The sequence below is a fragment of the Orbicella franksi genome, chromosome 15 (genome assembly GCF_964199315.1).
Source record: "Orbicella franksi chromosome 15, jaOrbFran1.1, whole genome shotgun sequence".
Lineage (NCBI taxonomy): Eukaryota > Metazoa > Cnidaria > Anthozoa > Scleractinia > Merulinidae > Orbicella > Orbicella franksi.
This window is the reverse complement of record NC_138159.1, coordinates 13,761,673-13,784,519: the sequence shown is the minus strand read 5'-3', so window position 1 is coordinate 13,784,519 and position 22,847 is coordinate 13,761,673. Positions and strand designations below refer to the sequence as shown.

Below are 22,847 nucleotides of genomic sequence, written 5' to 3'. Positions count from 1 at the left end.
TTTTCCCACAAATGTTCTTTGACAAGTGGCTGTATAGTTAACCTGTAGAAAGTGTTTTAATGGCGTTTACAGTTATAGCCCCTTGGAACACAGAATTTTACGGATCAATCTATGTCTTTATTAATTCTGCTAATAATAAGAAGAAGAATAAGAATAATAAGAATAATAATAATAGTAATAGTAATAATAATAATAATAAAGTTTGACAATAAAAAATTGCGACAGAACATTTCTTAAAAGCATTGTTAGATTTAAAAGGCTAAAAAACTGAATTAAAAGCGACGACGTTTCAACGTTACCGTAACGTCATTATCAAGTCAAAAATGTATAAAAACTAGGTTCAATAAATACTAAGACGAACAATAAGTGATAAAAGTAATTTGCAAGTTAAACAAAACGTTTCGCACGTATGGAGTCCGTTTGAACCTTCAAATTAGGTTTGAATTTCTTGATATAAAGCATTTCAAACACTAAACAATCAAATTTGCCTTGCCACTTTCTCAGAATCTTGAAATGGTTCTGGGATTCAAAAGATCGCTCCTGCCATGCGCTTCATGAAAATGCATGCCGATTGCCGAATTTTTGTGTTCAGCAACACGTTGAAAAAGGTGTCGGGCTGTGTAGCCGACATAATCTGCATCACACAGATTCCATACAAAATGATAAACAACGCATTGCTGATTGACAATTGACGGCTTGGCTACTTTAGGTTTGAGATCTTGCTCTAATTTTTTGCTTGCAACAACTGCCCGCAAAGTGGGGCCAATGTTATTGCTAAGATCACGCATCTGCCTCACAACAGCATTAGCTGAAACTTGATCTTTGAATGGTAGACTAATTCTGACTATGTTGCTCTCGTCAGTATTTCTCTCCGCTATGCTTACTGAAGGGTTTCGAGAATCAAAATAGGAAATAACAGAATCTATAAGACTCCACGGGTAATCAAGACCGCTAAAAATGGAGCGCAATTTGGCGCATTTTTCATTAAAAGCCTCTGTTGTGGAAGATAAGCTCGATGCAGCATTGTCTTTAATAAAGAGTCTTTATAGCGTTTCTCAGTATGATTATGAAAATGTAAGAGCAAGCCAGTATTGATTGACTTTCTATAGACTTGAGTTTCGGGTTTTGTTCCATTCTCGAGGATTTCACTGCCGATGAAAGTGATCTTAACATCTACAGGAGGTTCCATCGTGAACGTTAAGTTAGAGTGGGATGAAGGCCATTCAGGGTGGTAAGAAACATAGTGGTAGCATGAGTATTTGGCATTCTTACAAGAGTATCATCAACGTATCTTCTTTACAGATGAGGCATCAAGCCATCGCATGTGAGTTTCTCTTCGAGGTGGCACATGAAGACGTTCGCCATTAGGGGGCCAAGAGGGGAGCCCATGGCCACTCCATCCCTTTGTTTTCTTTCAACTGACCATCAAACTGAAAAACTTCACTGGTTGTGGCAATTTCAAGTAACTTAACAAGCTGATATTTTGCATGTTCAGCCCATAGGTTTTATTAAATCAATCATCCGCGAAGGCTTTGTTGACCAAGCTGTTGGTAGTCTCATCCAACGGCACATTGGTGAAGAGAGCTGTAACGTCATAGGAGACCAGAATATCATCTTCATTAACAGAAAGGTTGCGAATTTCATCAGTAAAATCAAAGGCATCGGTAATTGTGTACTCGTTTATGGAAAGTGGTCTCAGCCTTTTTGCGAGCAACTTGGCGAGCTTATAATTGTACGTTCCGGTGGCAGATAAAATGGGCCTCATACTTAACGTGGCTTTGGGGGTCTTAGGAAAGCCGTAGAGAAGCGCAAGGAGCGGGTGATAGTGTTTAGGTGATCGCCTGTCATCAACGTGAATAAATTTGGAAGTGTTGTTAACTGAAGTAACGCTCAGAAGGCGATTATACTCAGTTTTGTCCATCACAACGACTCCCGAGCCTTTACCTGGTTTGGTAATAACGATGACGTCGCGTTTCTTTAAACAGTTCAGGGCTTTAAAGAGAGCCTTGGGTAGATTTAGGCTTGAACGCAGAATATAATTTAAGGCGATTGAGCGTAACAATTGAGGAAATTGCAAATACACTCTCTCCGAAAAGTTCCAGGCTTGCACATCTCTATGGCCTTCCTAAGACTCAGAAAGCCACGTTAAGTATGAGGCCCATTTTATCTGCCACCGGAACGTACGATTATAAACTCGCCAAGTGGCTTGAAGAAAAGCTTAGAGTTCAATTTGAATCACGATAGACATGTGAATGTAACATTTATTTACCATCGGCAGTGTTTATAGCACAAAGGCTAGTGGGGCCAAGCAAATAACTGAAACAAATAATTCAAATTAAACATAACCAGTTGGCCATTTACAAGCGTGGCCGAGGATTTGAACTCGGGGCTACCGTAAAACAAATCCAGGTAGTGGTCAAAGCGAGACTCGAATCCGGGATCGCTGAATTGCGAGTCCTCGCGATGGCCACTCGGCCAAGCTGCCTCCACGGACATTCCCAAGACATTCCCGAAGCGGAACAGTAATTCCCTTAGTAGCAGATGACAAACGTGCCCAGTATTTCCTACTTAATGCCTTTCTTGTGGTATTTTGCGCACAGCTGTGCTCGTTGATCGTAATTTTCCTGTATACGACAACATTAGCCATGAAATTACTTAAGAGAAAACTACTATTATAAAAAAAAAAACAAACAAACAAAAAAAAAACACTAATATCCAGAAAGATCGAAACCGCGGTAATGCCTGAACGACAAGTCTACGAGCCTCCTAACAAAAGAGGGACTACTAACACTCTCAAGAAAACCTGACAACATCGCAAATAAAAGCAATAACGACCACAACGTGGAGCTGGATGAACAATCATAGGAAGAACTCCAAAATTCAGAGCTTTTACCTGAACAAAACCACACAATATCATAAACAACACGCAAATCAGTCCACAGACCTGCGCGTGAACATCTACATTTGCAGTGCCAGAACGAACAAACTGGAAGAACAAAAAGCTCGATGAAATTGATGCAAGAAACATAAGAACGTCTCTCTAAGACATACTTATAGCTATCTCTGGCGAAGCCGGACAAAGATAATTAAGGGACCGTTCATTTTTTAAGGGATAGGGGGGGCTGGTGGGATTTGGGGAAGTGTCAGTGGGAAATTGAATGACCCCCCCCCAGCTTGCCAATTTTTTCGCATGACCCCCCCTCAAAAGGAATTTTTTGGGGGATGACCCCCCCCCCAACTTGGCCACCTCGAAAAAAAGTTACATCTGGTATTTTATAGATTAATACGTTCAAATGGCACTACACATATCTTGATGTCATATTAACTGTTACATTTCACTTGACAAGTGAATATTTACAAATCTATAAAGAAAGCTGTTTTGCTCATCTAAATTTCTCAAAAGAATGAAAAGTCAATTTCAGATTTTCTAGTTATTGCTCGTCCTGAGCGTGTTTTAACTGGCCGCTCGTCTCCATCTTCCTCGTCTGCAGCAATGAATGCCAGGATGACATCATTGGAGTCATCTTCCTCAGGGTCAGTGTCATCACTCTCGTACTCTTCATTCATACGATCACTTGCTTCACTGCTATCACCCCTGTTGTCATTTTGTTCTCTCACACCAGTTTGACCAGTTCTGAGAGGATTCCCCATCGGATGCAAACATGAATGTCTTACAATGGCCTTCACTTTTTCATCCTTGCTGCTCTTGAAATGCTGCTTCAGTCCATGGTGCTTTAGATATTTATCTAATTCTGGCACACGGAGCTTTCTCAGCTTGGCTGCATCCTCACATAGATCAGCCCAAGGATAATCCTCATATGACTTTTCTTTTATCTCTCTACTTTCCCTTGCCTTTTCCTCCATTCTCTTCTTCCTTTTAAACTCCATCACTTCAAGATGGTGAAGATGATCGACAACAAACTTTGCCTTGACAATGAACTTGTCCGCAAATGCAGCAACGCTCTCAGGGTCAGTTAAAACCACTGTACCACTGGCATGCTGTTTCTTTAACTGCACTCTTGGTTGCCAATCATCTACCTCACGCCCTTCATTTGAAGTCTGCTGGTAAGGAAGGTAGTGGTACTCCGGAAGGCAAGAATGGTCAGGATATGGTTTAGGACATCTTCCCATGGGTGGTCCAGCCCATTCAGAACAAAAAGAACAAACTCGACCTACCTCTCCTTGACATGAAAACTTCAGAAACTCCCTGTAGTTCTCACCCTCTTCATAATGTTCACTCATGAACCGCTCTATCTTGTGGAAGTAACTATGGCCTGGAACACAGTCTTTCCTCGTTCCTGCATTGTGGTACTGTACCAAGTAAGATGTGTTTTGAAAGAACTGGAAATCTATGGATATCAAAGAACAGAGCCATTTTACCATAGCAAATTTAATACAGTTTAAAAGTTAAACATAGACTTACTATTAAAGTATATTCAATCTACACATCTATCGATATTGTGGTAATGTTTTCATTATAATACCATGCAGTACATTTAATAAGCACACATCACATTAAACAAACAGTTTTGAATGTTTCAAATGTTGCAAATTAATTATTACAAAACATATTATTAAGATCAAATAGCTTTAGCATCTGTGGCACGTCCAAATGAATTCAATGTTCAATATGCACATTTTGAATAAAAAAAAAAAGCAAAAAAAAAAAAAATGCACATTTTGTTTGCTTGGTTACCTGGTCTGGGTGTCACATGGGCTGACATGTATCCATGTGGCCCTGGTGCTTCATCAATGCGATCACACACTTCTTGACAGCAGTGCCAAACATTCTGTTCGACAGCCTGTTCCTCACGGCTATGTAACTCTTCAGTTGAAATCTACAGGTGTTTACAGAGAATTACATGTACATGTACCATCAGTTAAAAATTTATTTAAAAATCTATTTAAAAACTCATACTTTTTCATATTATAAAATTTCAATATTTCAGTGGCCTCAAAGAAGCAATATTCATTTATAGTTAAAGAATTCACAACTGAAAAGTACCTTTTCAAGATCATCCTGATTGACTCCTTCAAATGGATCAAAATGTTTAAAGGGAAGGGACCCACCATCTGCCAGAGCATCACCTGTCAATGTTAAAAGAATTTAAAGACATTAAAGTAAGTTGGGTGATGATAAAATGGATGAGTACAATTTATACAGCAATTCTTATTGTTGACAATATAACTACCAATAACAGGGAAACAATAAAATTGAGACATATTTTTCTTCATGAAGGGAAATAAATGTATCCACCAATAGTTCTTTCGGCAGAATGTCTTGCATTCTCACAGAGGTACGAGTTGCGCTAGCAACTTCAGTGTACAGAGTATTTTAGAAATACCGGCAACTGATGAGATCCACATGGAGGATCGAAACCATGGTCTTGCCTGAACTAAGCCGAACAATGGCATATAAAACACGCAAAAGAGTCAACAGGACTTGCGCGTAAACAGCTACATTTGAATCATGTGGTGCCAGAACAACCAAAGGAGGAATAAACCTATACATCGAGCAAGAGAAACATAAGCTCGAGCAGATAGCTGCAAGAAACATAAGAATGTCACTAGACAAACGTATAGCTTTCTCAAAGTAAAGCTACGGCGTCTCCGAAGGAAATCGTACGAGAACAAATATGATATCCGTGATAAGGATCTACCTACTGTGCTTGCAATCAGTTCTAATCACAGCCGGGCCCGGCGTCACAATATAGAATGCAAGTAAGCAACATGTCACGGTAAATTTCATATTTCGTCCCTCAGAAGCAAATTCATGGAGACTCATAAAAGCATATCTTGCAATAGAAATGAGCCTAAAAAACGCAAAAACACATGGCAAATTACAGAGGTGTCAAACTCAACGAGTCGACACGCAGATAACATGCAGACCTATGACCTAAAAAAATTTGCCATAGCATGATCTAACGGCTCAAATTCGCTTAAAATTCCTCCTTGTTACACAACATGAAGTGCCCTTCATGAACACGAGTGAAGCGACAAGAAAGGTCGAGTGACCGAACAGAGAACGGCAAATGTACAAATGTCACGAACCGTAGGAGTCGTGTAGGCTAGTCAACCCCATTTTACACTTTAACGTCATGGCAGCTAAAAAACCTGACTAAACGGTTAAAAACGGTAGGAAGCTCAAAATTTGGTAACTCACAGGAATGATATCCCTCATCCCTGGAAGAATTATTAGATTTTTCCATATTTCAGGGGGAGAAAAATAGGAATTAAGTTTTTACAAAGGTATCAACATTAATGACAAAAATTGCCGAGAAAAAGTACAAATAAACAAACTGACGTCAGCGTGCAACCCACGGGCAAATGGATCGAGAGTATTAGCCAATCAGAACGCTGATTTTCTGATTTTTCTTCCACCTATGTTTCTTTTCTTGAGGTACGTGACAACTGTAACACATATTATTCGTTTAATATCGGCAGCTTTAATTTTGTGGAAGACCCACAGCCGAACCTAACCTCAAGAAAAAAAAATCATTTTGAAACGTGAAGTTTGAGTAAACAATCGATTACAGTTGCATTCATCATGTTTGGCGTAAATATTCGAGCACAGCCATTTCGTGTAAACACGTACACTCTACTTTAAAAAATAACCGTCTCTCATCGCACCATTTCTTAAAATCCTAGTCTGAGACTAGGTAAAGATAACAAAGGCGAACTTCATGATCAACTGTCGAAAAGTCATGGCATATAAACAAGATGATTTAACCATTGTATTTCTTACCAGTGTGCTTGCAGTTCTTATGGATACAATCGCCCCTGTCTTTTACCACCAGATCTACAGATGAATCGTTCGTTTCTTATCACCTAATATGGCAATACCTCTGAATAAAACACATACTGTGACATCAATTTCCTTGGAGTGTTCCAACAGTCGCCCGCTTCTTGCAAAACGTAAGCAGCAAGACAGAAAACCACTAAGGCTTCTTCGTAAATCGCACTACGCTGGTCAAATTTCTTTCTTACAAAGTTTCTAGACTTTGCTCTCTTTTAAAGTTCCAAGACTTCGTCGTTCTGTTGGCCAGTCCGAATAACTGTCATGGCGTTAGTTGTGTAAGTACTTTACTTTGTTTGATGGTCCCAGCTCAGACAATCCGGCAAATGTGAACTGTGTGAAAATCGGCCACTGAACCAAATATGTCGATGAACATCTAACGTTTTGCAAAGTGAGTTCAGCATAGGCAGCTTACATGAATTCCACGTAAGGGCAAGTCTACAAGGTGGGGTGAGGGGTGGTGGGTGACGAGGTGTGAATAACATTGTTCATTCCTCACCCATCGACCCCGTTTTAGAACGTAACCGTCTGCTCCGTAGCGAAACTTCTCTCAATTCGGTGTGCAACTGGATGCATTTAGAAGGGCATTCCGGTTAATTTTGATGCAAGATAACGTAATAGGGTACATTCTTCACTAGCTTGAAGCAAAGCTTCAATGTTTTTAATTAGGAAAATTAACAAAAGCCCACTTTCAATTGGGCTTTTGTTAATTTTCCTAATTAAAAACATTGAAGCTTCAAAGCTTCTTGTTGATAATAATAAATAATAATAAATAAATATTCTTAAATCGTTTTCTCCTATTGCTTACCCTCCTTCCGATCCCCAACATCCGTTTCCTACATACACCCGTTTCGCTTTGGATCGTACAGAATCCTTTGTGCTCAAACGTGACACTGATGAAGGGTAGTTGCAACTTGAGCTTTAATAATATGACTTTTCAAATTCTCAGCGATCAATTTCGTATTTAACAATGTCATTATTCGGCCTCCTTATATCAAGGTAAAGCAACAGGCAGGGTTCAGTTTTCCACAGTAACTAAACTATTGAGAATCTCGGAAGAGTAGTTGGAAGACTTACTTTAAGAACAATAAACGATAATTAAGCAATATTTTGATACTAATATTTGAGCAATAATTATCGTATTAATTAGCTTGAAAAGTAACTATAACTTCACAACCTGCCGTTTCGTTATATGTTAAGCTGTTTCAATGGTCACGTTTCATCATTTCGGAGCTCAATTTTAATCAAAAGAGCTGATTTCCGAAGCGAAACAATGATTCCTTTAGAAGCAGATGACGAACTTGCCTAGTACACCGGCCCTACATCAAAGCCTTTTGTTAACAACTGTGCCCGTTGATCGTAATTTGCTTGTTACAAAATTAGCCTCAATGATTACTGAAATGAAAACTACTATTTGAAAAAATTAGTTGAATGTTTACATAGATCCAGAAAAGGCTATTGTTTGTAGCTTTTACTTATTACGTATTTGTTCACTATTGGTTATCTGAAATAACCACTTTTTAGCTAACAAAATAACGACTTGGCTCTTTAAAATACTAAAATGGGAGACTTTCAAGAAATTGGGCTTCGACGATAAGAATAAGCAATAAGGTGGTTGAAAATCGTCCATCAAGGAATTTATTAAGGTTTGTTTGTAATTTTTGATCTGATGCTTTGTGCAGTATGAGAGCCGCCCAAATTCTGTTGCTATTGTGAACATCACATTATCGAAAAAAAAAAAGTATTATTGAAGCTCAGTTTACAGTCGCCAAAGACGTACCTGCACGTATTGAACAAAAAAACAGCGCAAGCCCAGCTGCATCTGTCTAGAGTAGGCTTCTTTAATCAGAAAATTCGTCGCGCGAGAACAACTGAAAATTTGGGTTCACTATAGAAATTTAAAGAAACGTATAAGTCCAATTGGGATAGCATCAAGCTAAGACTAACAGCCATTCTTTTATTTCTAATGACAATTTTTAGCTTTTTTAAAATTGTATGGAATAAATAGGTTTTTCTAATTCTAAATCACGGCCTTCTTTTATCTTCTGCTTGCACGTTTGTGTTCAAAAGAGTTTTAGCTTGAAGACAATTGAATGAACGATAATTAAGTACTACTGGGATACCAATTTGTGCGTATTAATAACATGTTTGCTTGGATGTCACTTTAGTGTGAAAATATCAGTTTTCGCAGTGTTTTAAGTTTTCTTTGAATCGTCATGCTTTGTCCTTTTAATTTGGAGCTTAAATTTCACTGAAAACATTTCTGAACTAAAAGGCTATTTAAAAATTCCCCTAAGAACAGAGCACAAATTTGCCTAGTCGACCCTACTTCCTCACATTCTTTGCCATCTTTTGTTTTACAACTGTAATCTTTGAGCGTAATTTTCACACACAGCATTAGCCTTAAAATTGACATTAGGAATGCAAGACTGCTTGTTATAGTATTGACATTAATTCTGAATAATCTGAGGTTTCTTAAAGTTTCTGGCATAAGAACAAATTTTCAGTTTTTCCTGCTCGATGAAAATTTTCGTTAAGTAAATATTAAGAAGCCTAACCCAGACAAATGTAGCTGGGCATAGACTATTTTTCGGTCTCTAGAAGTGCCGGCAGGTGTTGGCAGTTGCAACTTGAGCTTTAATAATTTGACTTAACAAATTTACAGCTGTCAATTTGGTATTCAAAAATTGCATTATTAGGCCTACTTAAATCAAGGTAAAACAACAAACAACATTCAGTTCTCCACAGGAAATTAAGCTGTTGAGAAGATTTGGATCTCGGAAGAGTACTTTAAACGAAGACATTCAAGGAGAAGATTCTAGACCAGTAAATATTCTTGTTACTAGATTTTATATATTGTTACATTTTACATGTGCCTTCAATTTCAAGCCACCAGCTGTTGGCAAACTGGGAGAATTTTGAGTTTCTTTCTTTAACTCACTCCCTTTGGTTTCGCAGAATACAATAAGACCGCATGATACATTTTATGGGAGAGCTCAAACAGAATTAAATTTAAAGGTCTCTTGTTACTCTTGCCTTTCTGTCTCGAAAACGATTTCTTTAGGGGACAGTATCGTAGCGAAGAAGGGGGAAGAATTAACACCGATTTATATCATCGTTTTGCAACTAATACCGAAAAGTCATAGTTTAAGCCTGTGTTGCTGGCAGTTTCGTTGTCCTGTGAGTTAAAAACGAGGAAAAAACCTGAAAAACGTCGGCGAGGACGCGAAAACAATGGCAGGACATTTTTCTGGTTGTTGAAAGAAGACCAGCATGAACCACTAGCGGTTATGTGTCTCGCAATCTCGATTTTTCATAAAGTTGTCTTGGAGTCTCGATTTTATCCAACGCTAAAAAAGTCTCGAAGTGCGGAATTTTTTTGTTTGGTTTTTCAAAACTCGTCTGAATTAGAGAGTCTGATCATGAATGTCCCGCGGCCGCAATTAAAGAACTTTAAAGTTTCGGTCTCGCACTTTAAAATGTCTAAATGTCTCGGGCTTGCAAAGAAAAACACCAGTCTCACTTTCTCACAAACTCTTGCATTTACCATTCCCAGGGGCGGAGTGCAGGGGATGCGCACCCCCTGAGATGAGGCCTTTCTCTTCGTGCTCGCCTTTAAAATTTGTTTAACTCACCAGTAAGTTACGCCATTCCTTAGTGGTGAATCCCACTCCTAAGAGAATTCCTGGATCCGCCTCTGATTCACCGCCCCTAGCCACTGTTGTAGCAATGCATAACCCACCCACTGATCAAATTGATAGATCAGCCAGTTGTTAAATATTATAAGCAGCATTTTCACTGGTATTCTTGAAGATTTAAACTAATTTTATATTACGTTCCTTTGAAGGAATATGAAGTGCCTTGTTTTTTTCTTCATCTCTTTGGGTCTGACGATGTCATTTTCTCAACCTTATCAGGAAAACCATATGGCCGGTATGTCCATCAGCTTATTGCTATAGCTAGCGGGCGTTTTCATGCATATGGGATTTTTGAAAGTGAAATCGTATTTACTTTGTTGTTAGGTACACAATGAATAGTAACACTTGCTAATCATTTCCCATGCTAATATGTAACAAGGTAGATGCGAAACGAGACATTTACATGCAGTACCAATCACTAATTTCGATGCATATGGCTATTGTTTGGTTCCTTGTTAAGTAAACAACTTTGAAAATCCCCCGATGTTCAAAGGAAACTCTGGGTTTTATTCAGTTTTAATATCCTCTTTTTCACAGAGCAATTGTCTGAATCTCATTGTATTAATTGACCTAAATGTAGTCAAAAGGCAGGCAATGTTCAAGGAAGACTGTAGATTTAATTCAGCTGTAATGTGCCCTTTGTTTTGCAAGCAAAACTGAACGAACCGCAACATTATCATAATCATCATCTATTGCCTTGCAAAATTATATATTAGTTACAATAATTTAAACAAGGAAAGAAGATCTCCAAAAAGCCGTCAAGGGGTAGGCCAATTCGATTTTTGATATCTTTTCAATTGTGTATGTGCGGTTTGGCCAATTCAGTATGTTTTTTTTTTTCAAAATTCAATGCTCCTTTTGCGGGAAAGCTTGTTTCACCGGTGATAAAGACTAGGGGAGAATTCCACAGTTCCTTTTTGACATGTATGCTTCGTATATAACAAAAAAAAAAAAATTAGAATAACAAAAAACGACTTCCGCCTCCCCCACCTTGTCCCCCCTCCCACTCCTGCCTAAAGCTCAAGAAAAACTTTGGTATTATCTAATTGTAATATTCAGAACTGGAAGACCCTGGCCGACGTAACATGCACTTTGGAAACACCGCTGGTAGTGTTGACCAACAGGGAACCAACTCCGGGAATAGGGAGCTTAAGCAACGGAGACGATCACGCCGAGGACGACGCCTAGTGAAAAATGAATTTATATTTTACAAGCGAAATTCGCGATGGTCTAGATCTGTTCGGTACGCCGATGGCTAGCGCTCTAAAAACATGTTTAAGATAAATATGCAACGACGGCGTTCAATTCTAAATCGAAATACGAAAAATTAGCCGTCGTCGTCCACGTTCCGTAGACGACGCAGAAGTTAGTCATTTCACGTTGTTTTTTTGAAGGGAACGGCAAAGAAATGTACAAAGATTTATAACGCACGTGCACAGCTATTGTTTTGCTCATTAAGCCTTTTGTTTGGTGACGTTCTCGTTGCCGTCGTCGTCGTGGTTTGCTTAAGCTCCCTAATGTTGCTGTCGGAAGTCAACTCAACGACCGACGTGACATGCGCTTTGGCAACACCGCTGGTAATGTTGGCCATCAATGGGACGGCAAACGTCAGATGCCGTTAGGGGCCCCCGGTCTCAGTGGAGGTCGATAGAACGACCGAAAATAAATAAAGATTTCTTTCATCTTGAGTATGAAAAGCGACTCTCAGTTGTAGTTCAGTAATGGTTTAATGTGGGTTTACCTAAAGGAAGCGTTAATTGTAGAAGTAGTAAGAAAATAAAGCTGTTTGAAAGGCAGTTTTACCGTTTGCTGATGAGCCACGCATTCATTGGTCTTTGCTGGGAATTTTTTGCATTGAGGAAAGGGTTGGATAAGAAAAAGGATCCGAAAATGAGTATTGCGTGACTCAGGAACCGAAACTTATGTTAAGCTGAATCCAGCAGTTTTGTTCACGTGATTTAAAATTTCCATTACAATATCTCCTTGCCTCTGAACATACATCTCATCCCCCCCCCCCCCCCCCGCACAAAAAAGTTACAATGCCGGATGGGTACACCTCGTATCTTGACGCGCGTTACCAGATTCGCGACTAGGCTATTTGCGTTCGCAGAATACAGTTCATAATCATGGGTGTCCTGTGGTTTCAAGAGCGAAATTTTTTGATATTTTTCGTTGACCGTCTGCAGTGTTCTGCGTCATTTTGAATGACGTCATACGTCATACGCGCAAAGACTATCGCCCACCTCTTGGTTTCGTAGTGGTCTGAGCAAGTCTAAGCATCGAAAAGCGGATATCTTAAGGCTACCTCGTGGTTTTCAAAGTGGTCTGAGGATCTTTTCGTTTGCTGCGTAGTGTGTGAGTTTGAGCAAGTCTGAGCATCACAGTCTGTGGCACAAAGACAGAAACGGAAGCCGATATAATAAACACGACTTTGAATCGCCTTGGCTTTGGGGTGTTAACCGTGGGAGCAGCTTTATTTTATTGGCTGTATTTTCAGTGATTGCATTTGTTGATTAGTTCCAGTCGCGACAGAAAGCTCTGCCGCTTTATCCGGTCGAAGATCGTTTGGAATGGGCGGAAAAGTACTCTAAAGGCAATTTCAAGATCCATTAAGGCGAGCCTGCACCAAGAAATGGCAATGTAAATACGACTTTTATTCATCAGGGGAAATATTCGAATCAGTCGCACGGAGTTTGTGAAACCTGGAACATGGAACATCCAGGAACATCCCGGAACATCCCGGGACATCCCGGAACATTCCGGAACATCCCGGAAAATCGAATAATTATGATAATTATGAGAAAAATATTTAAAATTAAATTTTCAAAAATAAAATAGACAAAAATAAACCGGTATCAGGTCGAAAAATGAAAAGATATTTTAGGGAGTAGGGGAGTCGGTAGGGAGGGGCAGGGAGCGTTGGGTATTCCTTCAACTGACCACAATGAGTGCAGGATCCTCTTCTTTCATTGCATCACGTGGCTTTAAAGCACTCTGTTTTTCAACACAAACACGGACGATTCGGACGACGAGTGCCAGGTAATTCATTGCGTTTCCTTTGTTGATCTCTGATTTCTTCAACATCTGAGGGCCATACTTTTGTCACTACTGCTCCGTCTTCAGGTTGCAATTATCGTCCCCAGTTTTCGCGCTCTCCGCTAGGAACGCCTGGCACTATGACCTACCAAGTGCAGACTCGGCCTTTCCGGAAGCCTGAGTAACAAGCAAGTTATCATTAATAAACTAGTAGTAATCAAAGATTGGAGCAGTGCATTCACGCGCGTACTTCAAATTTTTGGTCTACTGGCCGTCGATAAAACCAGGAACATGGAACATTCCTGAACATCGAATAATTATCATAATTATGCGAAAAATATGTAAAATGAAATTTTAAAAAATTAAATCAAACAAAAATAAACTGGTATCAGCTTGAAATATGAAAAGATATTATTGGGGATGAGGGAGTCGGTAGCAGAGGGGTAGGGAGCGTTGAGTATTCATTCAACTGACCACAATGAGCGCAGGCCCCTCCTCTTTCTCGCCAATTGCGTCACGTCGCTTTTCAGCACTCTGTTTTTCAACACAAACATGGACGATTCTGACGATGAATGCCAGGTAATTCATTGCGTCTCATTTTTTGATCTCTGATTTCTCTAACATCTGAGGTGTTTGTCTGAGCATCATACAGTTGCTTGTGAAGCCAGTATTCGTAGTCTTGTCCCTATTCCATCTTCATGTTGCTATTTATCATCTCCAGTTTTCGCGCCGCTCCGCTAGGAACGCCTGGCACTATGACCCACTAAGTGCAGACTCGGCCTTTCCGGAAGCCCGAGTAACAAGCAAGTTATTATTAATAAACTAGTGGTAATCAAAGATTTATAGAGCAGCGCGTTCACGCGCGGTTTTCGCATGTCTGGTTTCCTTTGAAGGTGTTCGAATGGCTCGATCGAAAACTAAGTTTGATCGAATGTCAGATAACGATCTGCACGTGAAGTTAAACTAGCGAAGAATAGATTATAGCCTGCGGTAAAAGTATCCTTAATTAAATAAGTATTAACTTGCAATTGTACTGGAAAAACATTTTCTAGGAGATGCATTTGAACTGTTGGCGACACTTAGAATTCAATTTCAGATCGCCAACATTTGTAACAAATATTTCTAGAGACAATAAAGTTTTTACCAGCGACTCCGCAAGACAGTGCGCGCGTCCTCAAATGTTTTTAAATTTTGTGTTTGTATTTGTTTACACTCTCATCAGAGGTGGAGCAGTCCGAACTAGTTTAGACAAGAAACTCGATGCGGAAGCGTTTCTGTTTCTATTTCATGGAGAAACTATTTCTTCATGAGAAATCGCGTATACGCATATCTTTGTATCGACGTGATGAATTGAATAAAGATATCACACTCGTGTACCCGTACTTTTAGGTCTGATTAAGGAGTTCGAACGCCACCACCTTAGTTTTTTGTGAAGAACGAAATCTGGGAATAAAGGACAGTCACGTGATTAAACTGATGGCGAACGAGTGGAAGGAATGGATTACTCTTCTTAGTTGCTAGCCTTCACTCATTGCAGTGACTTTCATTTTTCTTTCTTTTTTCCTTTTTTTATGTTTTTGTTTTGTTTCTATTTTCCGAGCTGATACCAGTTTATTTTTGTTTGATTTAATTTTTTTAAAATTTCATTTTACATATTTTTCGCATAATTATGATAATTATTTGATGTTCCATGATGTTCCGGAATGTTCCATGTTCCGGGGTTTTATCGACGGCCTGGTCTATTTTGGTAGCGTTTGAATGGCTCGATAGAAAACTAACAATGTCAGATAACGATCTGTTTAATATTATCTGGTTTGGTTGGTTGTGGTTGTGCTTGTGGTTGTGCTTGTGCTTGTGGTTGTGCTTGTGCTTGTGCTTGTGCTTGTGCTTGTGCTTGTGGTTCTGTTTCTGGTTGTGGTTGTGGTTGTGGTTCTGTTTCTGGTTGTGGTTGTGGTTGTGGCTGTGGTTCTGTTTCTGGTTGTGGTTGTGGTTGTGGTTGTGGTTGTGGTTGTGGTTGTGGTTGTGGTTGTGGTTGTGGTTGTGGTTGTGGTTCTGGTTTAGGTGCTGGTTGTGGTTCTGTTTCTGATTGTGGTTGTGGTTGTGGTTGTGGTTGTGGTTGTGGTTGTGGTTGTGGTTGTGGTTGTGGTTGTGGGTGTGGGTGTGGGTGTGGTTGTGGTTGTGGTTGTGGTTGTGGTTGTGGTTGTGGATGTGGTTGTGGTTGTGTTTCTCGTTGTGATTGTGGTTTTGGTTTTGGCTTTGGTTTAGGTTTGGTTTTCTTGTTTTATTTTGTTTTGTTTTTTTTTTTCCTGGCTTTTTTTGTTTCAGTTTTTTTCTGAGAGAAATGATTCTATTCTTTTCCTTCGGTAGTTGTTGGTACCGCTTTGTCTATTTTTTTGTTCTTTTATCCAATATCTTATTGTGAACTATGTGAATTCTTTCACGTTGTTGTTTTGCACTTTTTAGTGCAGACTGCACTATTTGGATGGTTTTGGGGGCTGCCATTCGCTAAGGCACTATGGAACTAATGCTATAAATTGCTAAAGCAGTAAGATGTAAACTATAATGTTTGTTTAATTTATAAATTTTAAATAGTTAATTAGTCTAGAGGCAAGGAAGTAGTGGGGATTGGGTGGAAAAAAAACTTGTGTACTCTACGTAAACCTTGTCCCCACTACGCAAGCTTTGTTTCTGCAACTGGAATAGTAGGGTCATAGTAGCATGCATAAATAAATTGCGATTGCAAAAACAAGGTATTTGAATTGCACTCAAGTCAAAGTATAACTTGTTTTTAATAGCTGGATACTTAACGTACTTACAAGAAAAAGGATCGACAAGTTTTGATTCTCATTAGCACGCGAACGGAAATTATGCTCAGATTTCTTAATTTTCAGTCTTTGCGATCGGCCATTTGGGAAACTGTAGGGGCGAAAATCATTTTTGTTGGTTTTCTCGAATTTAAGCTCATCGAGCGCAAAAAAAAAAAAAAAAACTATATCGCATTTCATATCTACGCTGGGTAAAACTGTTCTAGATAGGCAAAAATTAAAACAAGTAAAACGATGGAAATAATTTTTTGATTGTCTTAAATTGCCCTATTAAATTCCACACATGGAAAGTTATTTTCATATAGATCTCACAAGGAAAACTTGCGTTACAGCTGATCTAAATTTGCGGACTGAATCACAAAATAACGGAAACTTGCGCCATTTCCGAGAGAAAATACGTTATGGTTTACATGAACATCGTAATGTCGGACTAGTGTTGTTGTGCCAAGAAAATCGTTATATGTTTGTGGATTTTTTCTCAAGAATTCGACGAGAGGGCATGAGGAATGAGCCATAATCCATTTTAAGTGCACTACAATCCTGTGATACATTAGCGGTTTAAAGAATCAAAGAGTCAAGTTGTGATGCTACTATTGAAGGGCTACAAGGCAAACCAAACAAAGTTATTTCTAGCTGTTGTGCAAGAAAATGCGAGAAAAATGCAAGCTCCTGGTAGATGCGCCCAGAAACAGGTCTGGAAACGTTTCTAAAACCACAAATAGCAGTGTCTGAGGTTCTTGGCCGACAACACTTTAACACAGTACTTTTGGCTTGTACGAAACGTAAGCCAAAGGCAGCCATCTTCAAAACTGGTGAAAGACCGATCTTGTGGCAAAAACAGTTTAAAGACTTCAAAGAAGATCACTTTCTTAAGACAGTATCGTATTTCCCCAAATAAATTGTAGGTCTTTCTCATGCTTTCTTGTCAAATCTTGACAAAAATAGTCCACCAGCATGTCAAGAATTTCTTCGCAAAATAACACTCCAAATGTGACTCTTTTTTCTCAGAAATCACGTGATTTTGCATACTTTTGTGACTCAGTTACTAAATTTGTTCCAGGTGTAACGCAAGCCTTCCTGCGCCATCCTCATAAAAATAAGTTTCCATGTGTCTAAATTAGTAAAGTTCAAAACAATCACAAAATTATGTGTCACTTTGTTTGTTGTAATTTTTTGTTGTAAAACGTCGATCCAGAACAGTTTTTCCCAGCGCACTACGTAAGGGCTACTTCTGCCACCACATTTTAATTTTGCTCAATTTTTGCCTTCAAATGAAAAGTTAATTTCGAGAGTACCTCTCATTGAGAAATTTCAGTCTCTTACAAGGGGTAACAAATATACTAATTTTCCCAGGAACGTTTTAGTATTTTGTCATACTGTCGCTTGCAGTATGACAAGGTTGTCGCAACCAGAGGTTCGACCATATTTATTGAATTAAACACATCAGACTCCCGTAATACCGTTGTCCGATTCGCGAATCGTACGCGTGATTATACAGATTCCAGTCAGTCTCCTTGCCATTACTTATATCAGTACTGATACTCAGAAAGGTACAAATAATTAAAGGCCTGTGCAAAAAGCTTGCTAGGTTATTAGAAAATACACACGTGTCCTCAAAAAATAAATAAATAAATAAAAAAATCCGAAATTTTAAGGAGGGATAATGCGATAGGGATTAAAAGTAGTGAGGGGAGTGAGGAGGATGTTAAATATTAGCAGCCGAGATTTTTGTGTTTGGTTTAATTTTAGAGTTGGTTGATACTCAGTACGGAAAGGAGCTCGTTATGGGAGTTTGAAGGCAAATTAACAGTGGTATAAATTCCGTTTTCAATTAGACTAGCGGCATCTTTGACACTTTTGGATCCAGTTTTCTGTAACATTCAAATTCTCGACATCTTTTTCTTGTCCTAACCTTCCCACAATGCAATTCCACTGCAAGACTAATCAAAGGAAAGCTCATCAAACAAACAGTAAAACTGCTTTATAAACCCCTTTTATTGCCTTGCTACTTCTACATTTAGTTCTTCGTGCATGTGCTCAGTTAATATTAACCCAAATATCTACTAAACTACGACTGAAGCCGTTTTGCATGCCCTGAAAAGGAATGTACATTCATTTTCGGTCTTTTCGCTGTGGGTCGTTCAGTCGTGTTTCTGTGAAAAAGACATAATATAATTCATTAAAACCCGTAATTCTCGTTATTATCGGTAGGTTTATATACTAAGCTTGTCAGATCGGGAAAAAGGATTTTTTTTTTTATGGACTTAACAAGAACGATATATGAAGAATTTGTTTTTTTCTCGTTCGTTGAACAAAAGCAACTAAAATCTAATAAAGGTAAAGGTAATGTGGATCCTATTTTTAATTACGAGCCTAAAACAATAATCCAAGCAATTAGGCCGACCAATCAAAACAAATCGAGATAAGGCAACAACTGACAGAGATTGTTTTTGTTGTACAACTTCGAATTTTGCTCAAAATTTCACATCGAAGAAACACTTTTGGAGACCTTAACTGGTGAACTAAATGCAACTAACATAAAGTAGCTCGGAAGAAATCTGTATCTGAGTTATACGCTCGATACAAAGATTTTTTACGAAAGGGTTAGACTGTATATAAGCCGATTTAATGACATAGTTGCGTGAACAAAATCATTTGTAACCCAATTCACTACTAGAAAAAATAAATAAATAAATAAATAAATAAAATAAACATTGTTATTTGCCGGATTAGGGTTGGTCGGTAAAGTAAAAAATCGTGACCTCGAGTTTGAAAGTGCTGACCTCGGCGGCCTACGGCCTCGGGTAGAATCTCTAAGACCGATGCTGGTCTTAGTTTTTCACTATTAAGACCTAGCTCCCAGCCGGCAAACGACATATGTATATTGCGTGTTTAATTTCTACAAACCTAGTTACGCTTATTGGGTATAGTTTGTTAAAATTTAACTTGCGAAAATAGTTAAACCACACGCTGAACAATTACATGTTCACAATTGATATATATGTTTTTTTTAGTTTCTGATACAAGAAAAACAAATCATCTTTTTCCTTTATGGTTAATTATTGCAATCAGGAGCTCCGCTTTTAGGCTTGGCTAAATCTATCTATTATGAAATAAATAGATTCCACGTTGCCGTGCGTCTGCTCAGTAATAATGAGATTACAGAAGACATCAAAATATGGTAAGAACAACAATGACACTCTCAGCTATCGCCTCGTGTGCCACTTTTTGTTTTTTTTCCAAAAGCTGGGTATAAATACCAAGACCGGAGCGGAGATACCTTGAGAGCCTACTAAAAGAAATTAAGTTATATATTCGGTAAGTTATACTTAGATTTTTATTTATATCTCGTACATTTGCATGTACAAGAAGTAGAACCCACCTCGTCGGCCATTATATCCGTAGTTCAATTGATGTCCGACAGCAACATTCCCTGAGTTGGTCACCTGTTGGCCAACATTGCCACCGGTGGCCCCAAACGACATCTGACGTTTGCCAATATACGGGATATGATGGATGTATGGAAGGTACTGTGGGTCGTTCAGTCGTGTTTCTGTGAAAAGGACATAATTTAATTCACTAAAACCCGTAGTTCTCCTTATTATCGGTAGGTTTATATACTAAGCTTGTCAGATCGGGAAAAATGATTGTTTATGGACTTAACAAGAAAGGTATATGAGGATTTTTTTTTTTTGTTCGTTGAACAAAAGCAACTGAAAGCTAGTAAAGGTAAAAGTAATAAGGATCAGATAACTTGGAACTATTTTTAATCACATTGATTTAATTTACATGATGTATTCAAGACAACCAAAAGAAAATATGTTTTATATGCAAAACGCCATTTTACTTCGTCAGCCTTGCGCAATTTCATAACACAAATGTCATCGTATCTTTTCCTATCAAGACTTATTTTTGTTAGCTTTAGACTAAATAACACCAGAATAACGTTATACATTTTACTCGAGTTTCATTACCTCGATAGTAATATAAAAACATATAATGTGTTCTATTTCTTAAGTAACATTCTTTTATACGATTTTGATGGGCCTCTCTTTGAAAATTCAATTTAGAACCAATCGGTTACTCGAATCTATGACTGAAAACTGTAAACACGCTGAAAAAGGATTTGGCAATATTTTAAAGATCCACGTGCGATGGTGCCATCTATTTGTTTGTGGTCTTGTTAACGATGAGGGATAGAAATGAGCAGCTGGCGAGAAATTAAATAGTGATATTGAATCTGAAAATGCTAAAAGAAACCTAGTGGTATACTAACCAGCATCTTTGTCCTTGCCCCGATCTTCATCCTGATAAAGAAAAAAAATAATCATCATATATGGGAAACAAGAACAATTACTTAAAAAAAAGATGTACAGAGGTAGAAGTAGAGAGGTATGAAGATATCGTGTTTATCTGAGCTTGTTTATCGAGAGGGAATGACGCCACCAAGGACCAAGTCATTAAGAAGACAATAAAGCACTTCATATTCCTTGACAAATAAAGAAATAAAACATGTAAGTCATATAAAGTAGCTTCAAGTTTAGACATGTTAGAGCTGCACATGGTTGATTTCAAGCATCAATGTCACACTTATGGTTCCCGCGCGGCTCCTTAACTCATGTACAATAATTAAGTCACCATGAAAAATAAGTAACGACTACTTGTCGAACTTGATGTGGATTCAAGTCATTGTATCCAACCAGATGCCTTCTTGGGTCCATTTGCTTGCATTTCTTGTCCTTTCAAGTACGTCCCAAAAAACATCAAATTAAATGACATGCAACTAATCAAATTCAGTAAACAATGTTAAAAGGTTCCGTTCGGTAGTGTTATGGCTGCCTTCGCATCTATCATCATGTCTAATGTTAAAAGCCCTTAAAAATGCCGTGTCTTAACTTAATGCCCACCCCCCATCCCCCTTTCCCTGCTCTGAATATCTCGGTCAATAGGCGAATCTTTGCTGACGTCATTGTTTACATTTTTCCTCATTAACATACGACTTTGCGCATAGAAGGCATCATGCTAGACACGATTTTACTAGAAAAACGTAAAGAGCTTGTGAAACTTAGTAGGTGGTGAACTTTTTGGCCCTTCGGATGTAATATTCGAGGAGAAAATGGCTTTCAAAAACATCAAAACTTCTGTCTGGCAAAAGCGCTAATGAGCTCATACATTCTTTTGTAAAATTTTGAGCTTTTAAACCCTCGTCGCACAAAAGGTATTCAATACATCGCGCTCAAATTCCTTGGGGCACTTAATCGTGCTGTGTCCTTTCAATATTCAGTATTAATCTCTGTGTTGCTCCATCAAAAATTGTATCGCTTATGATAATGAGGCAAATATTGTAAACGAAGATTCTCCTATAGTCTGCGAGGTCTCTAAGACAGACAAAGATTCCTTATAAAACCATACGTTGTAATATCGGGGCTGACGAACTGACTTGCTCTTGGACAGACGACTCAAGAAATGAACCGAAAACAATAATCATAGCTACAAGTAAATTCACCCATCTACTGTGGTACAAGAGAGATGATAGTAATATCTGTCCAGGGGGGTTTGTTATAATGAGACAAAAAAAAAGAGACTATTTTCCGTTCAAATAACCCTGAACTTTCCCTACAAAATATCATCTCTCATCTTTGATCCGCTATTTTCTCTGCCACCAAGCACTTTCGATTTCAAACTTTTCTCAGGATTTATAAGAAAATAACGCAAATATTTAATTGATTGAAAATCGATTTAAATACTCATAATGGAATACAATGTACTAATTCTGAAGTGTTGTTGAAAAAGAATGAGAAATTCTATCAAAATGACTGTCATAATAGTTTGAAACCACCATGGCAGTGTCAAACAACGCCTCGAGGCAGTCGACACATCAAACATGTCTGAGAGAGATAAATGAACAGCCATTGAAAGTTAAAACATCAGAAAGTGAAACCTGTTTCCAAAATGGCAAAAATAGAAATTTCCGAATGTTCCAGATATGTGGATTAAACATACCAGTATTGTTCCAGGTCAGTTTAATATACTTTTCTTTCAACTACTGCAAATTGCAACGTGAATCGATGAAAAAACGCACTTGATTATAACCAGTACAGGAATAAATGAAAATGGCCAATCATATTTATTTTTCGAGCACAATGTAGCTTACATGTAGCACTACCCATCCCCCTTTTTTCCCTGGGTGGGGAGGGTGGATACAGTTACACGTAGGCTTAGAACGATGACCTGTCCTTTAATTCCACTTTTGGAACATTAAAAAAACTTTCAAAAGAATCGGTCGACAACTTTTATTTCTGAGGAATCACCTTAGGAAGTAAAAATGCTTTGATGTTTTTTAGCAAAATGGGCCGGGGAGCTGCACCACGGGACTGGTGATGAAACGTTTATTTTTCTACCAATGTTATGAACTGCAAATCTGAGATAGGTAAAGAGGAGAATAACTCTAGAAAAAGTAGACTTTTCAAAACAAACGTGTCATTTTATGAT

The 22,847-nt window shown here is 38.4% G+C and overlaps 2 protein-coding genes and 1 pseudogene across 2 annotated transcripts in view; all 3 read right to left on the bottom strand.

Moving 5' to 3' along the window:
- The window catches only part of LOC145470029 (uncharacterized), a 399,370-nt gene that overhangs the window by 375,563 nt on the left and 960 nt on the right, over positions 1 to 22,847 (bottom strand). The gene's annotated exons all lie outside the window — the stretch shown is intronic.
- LOC145470624 (uncharacterized) lies at positions 388 to 3,084 on the bottom strand (annotated as a pseudogene).
- On the bottom strand, positions 3,095 to 5,209 carry LOC145470625 (uncharacterized). Its single transcript, XM_081454429.1, has 3 exons — positions 5,006 to 5,209; positions 4,697 to 4,838; positions 3,095 to 4,349 (listed from the first exon to the last, which is right to left on the bottom strand). The coding sequence occupies exons 2-3, from the start codon at positions 4,722 to 4,724 to the stop codon at positions 3,397 to 3,399; spliced, it is 981 nt and encodes a 326-aa protein (XP_081310555.1). The 5' UTR covers positions 4,725 to 4,838; positions 5,006 to 5,209; the 3' UTR covers positions 3,095 to 3,396.

Excerpts from the sequence above, each read along its gene's own strand:
- LOC145470625 (XM_081454429.1), bottom strand. The coding sequence starts at position 4,724 with ATGTCAGCCCATGTGACACCCAGACCAG. Across the intron at positions 4,350-4,696 it reads CCATGTGACACCCAGACCAG|ATTTCCAGTTCTTTCAAAAC; the intron begins GTAACCAAGCAA and ends TGATATCCATAG.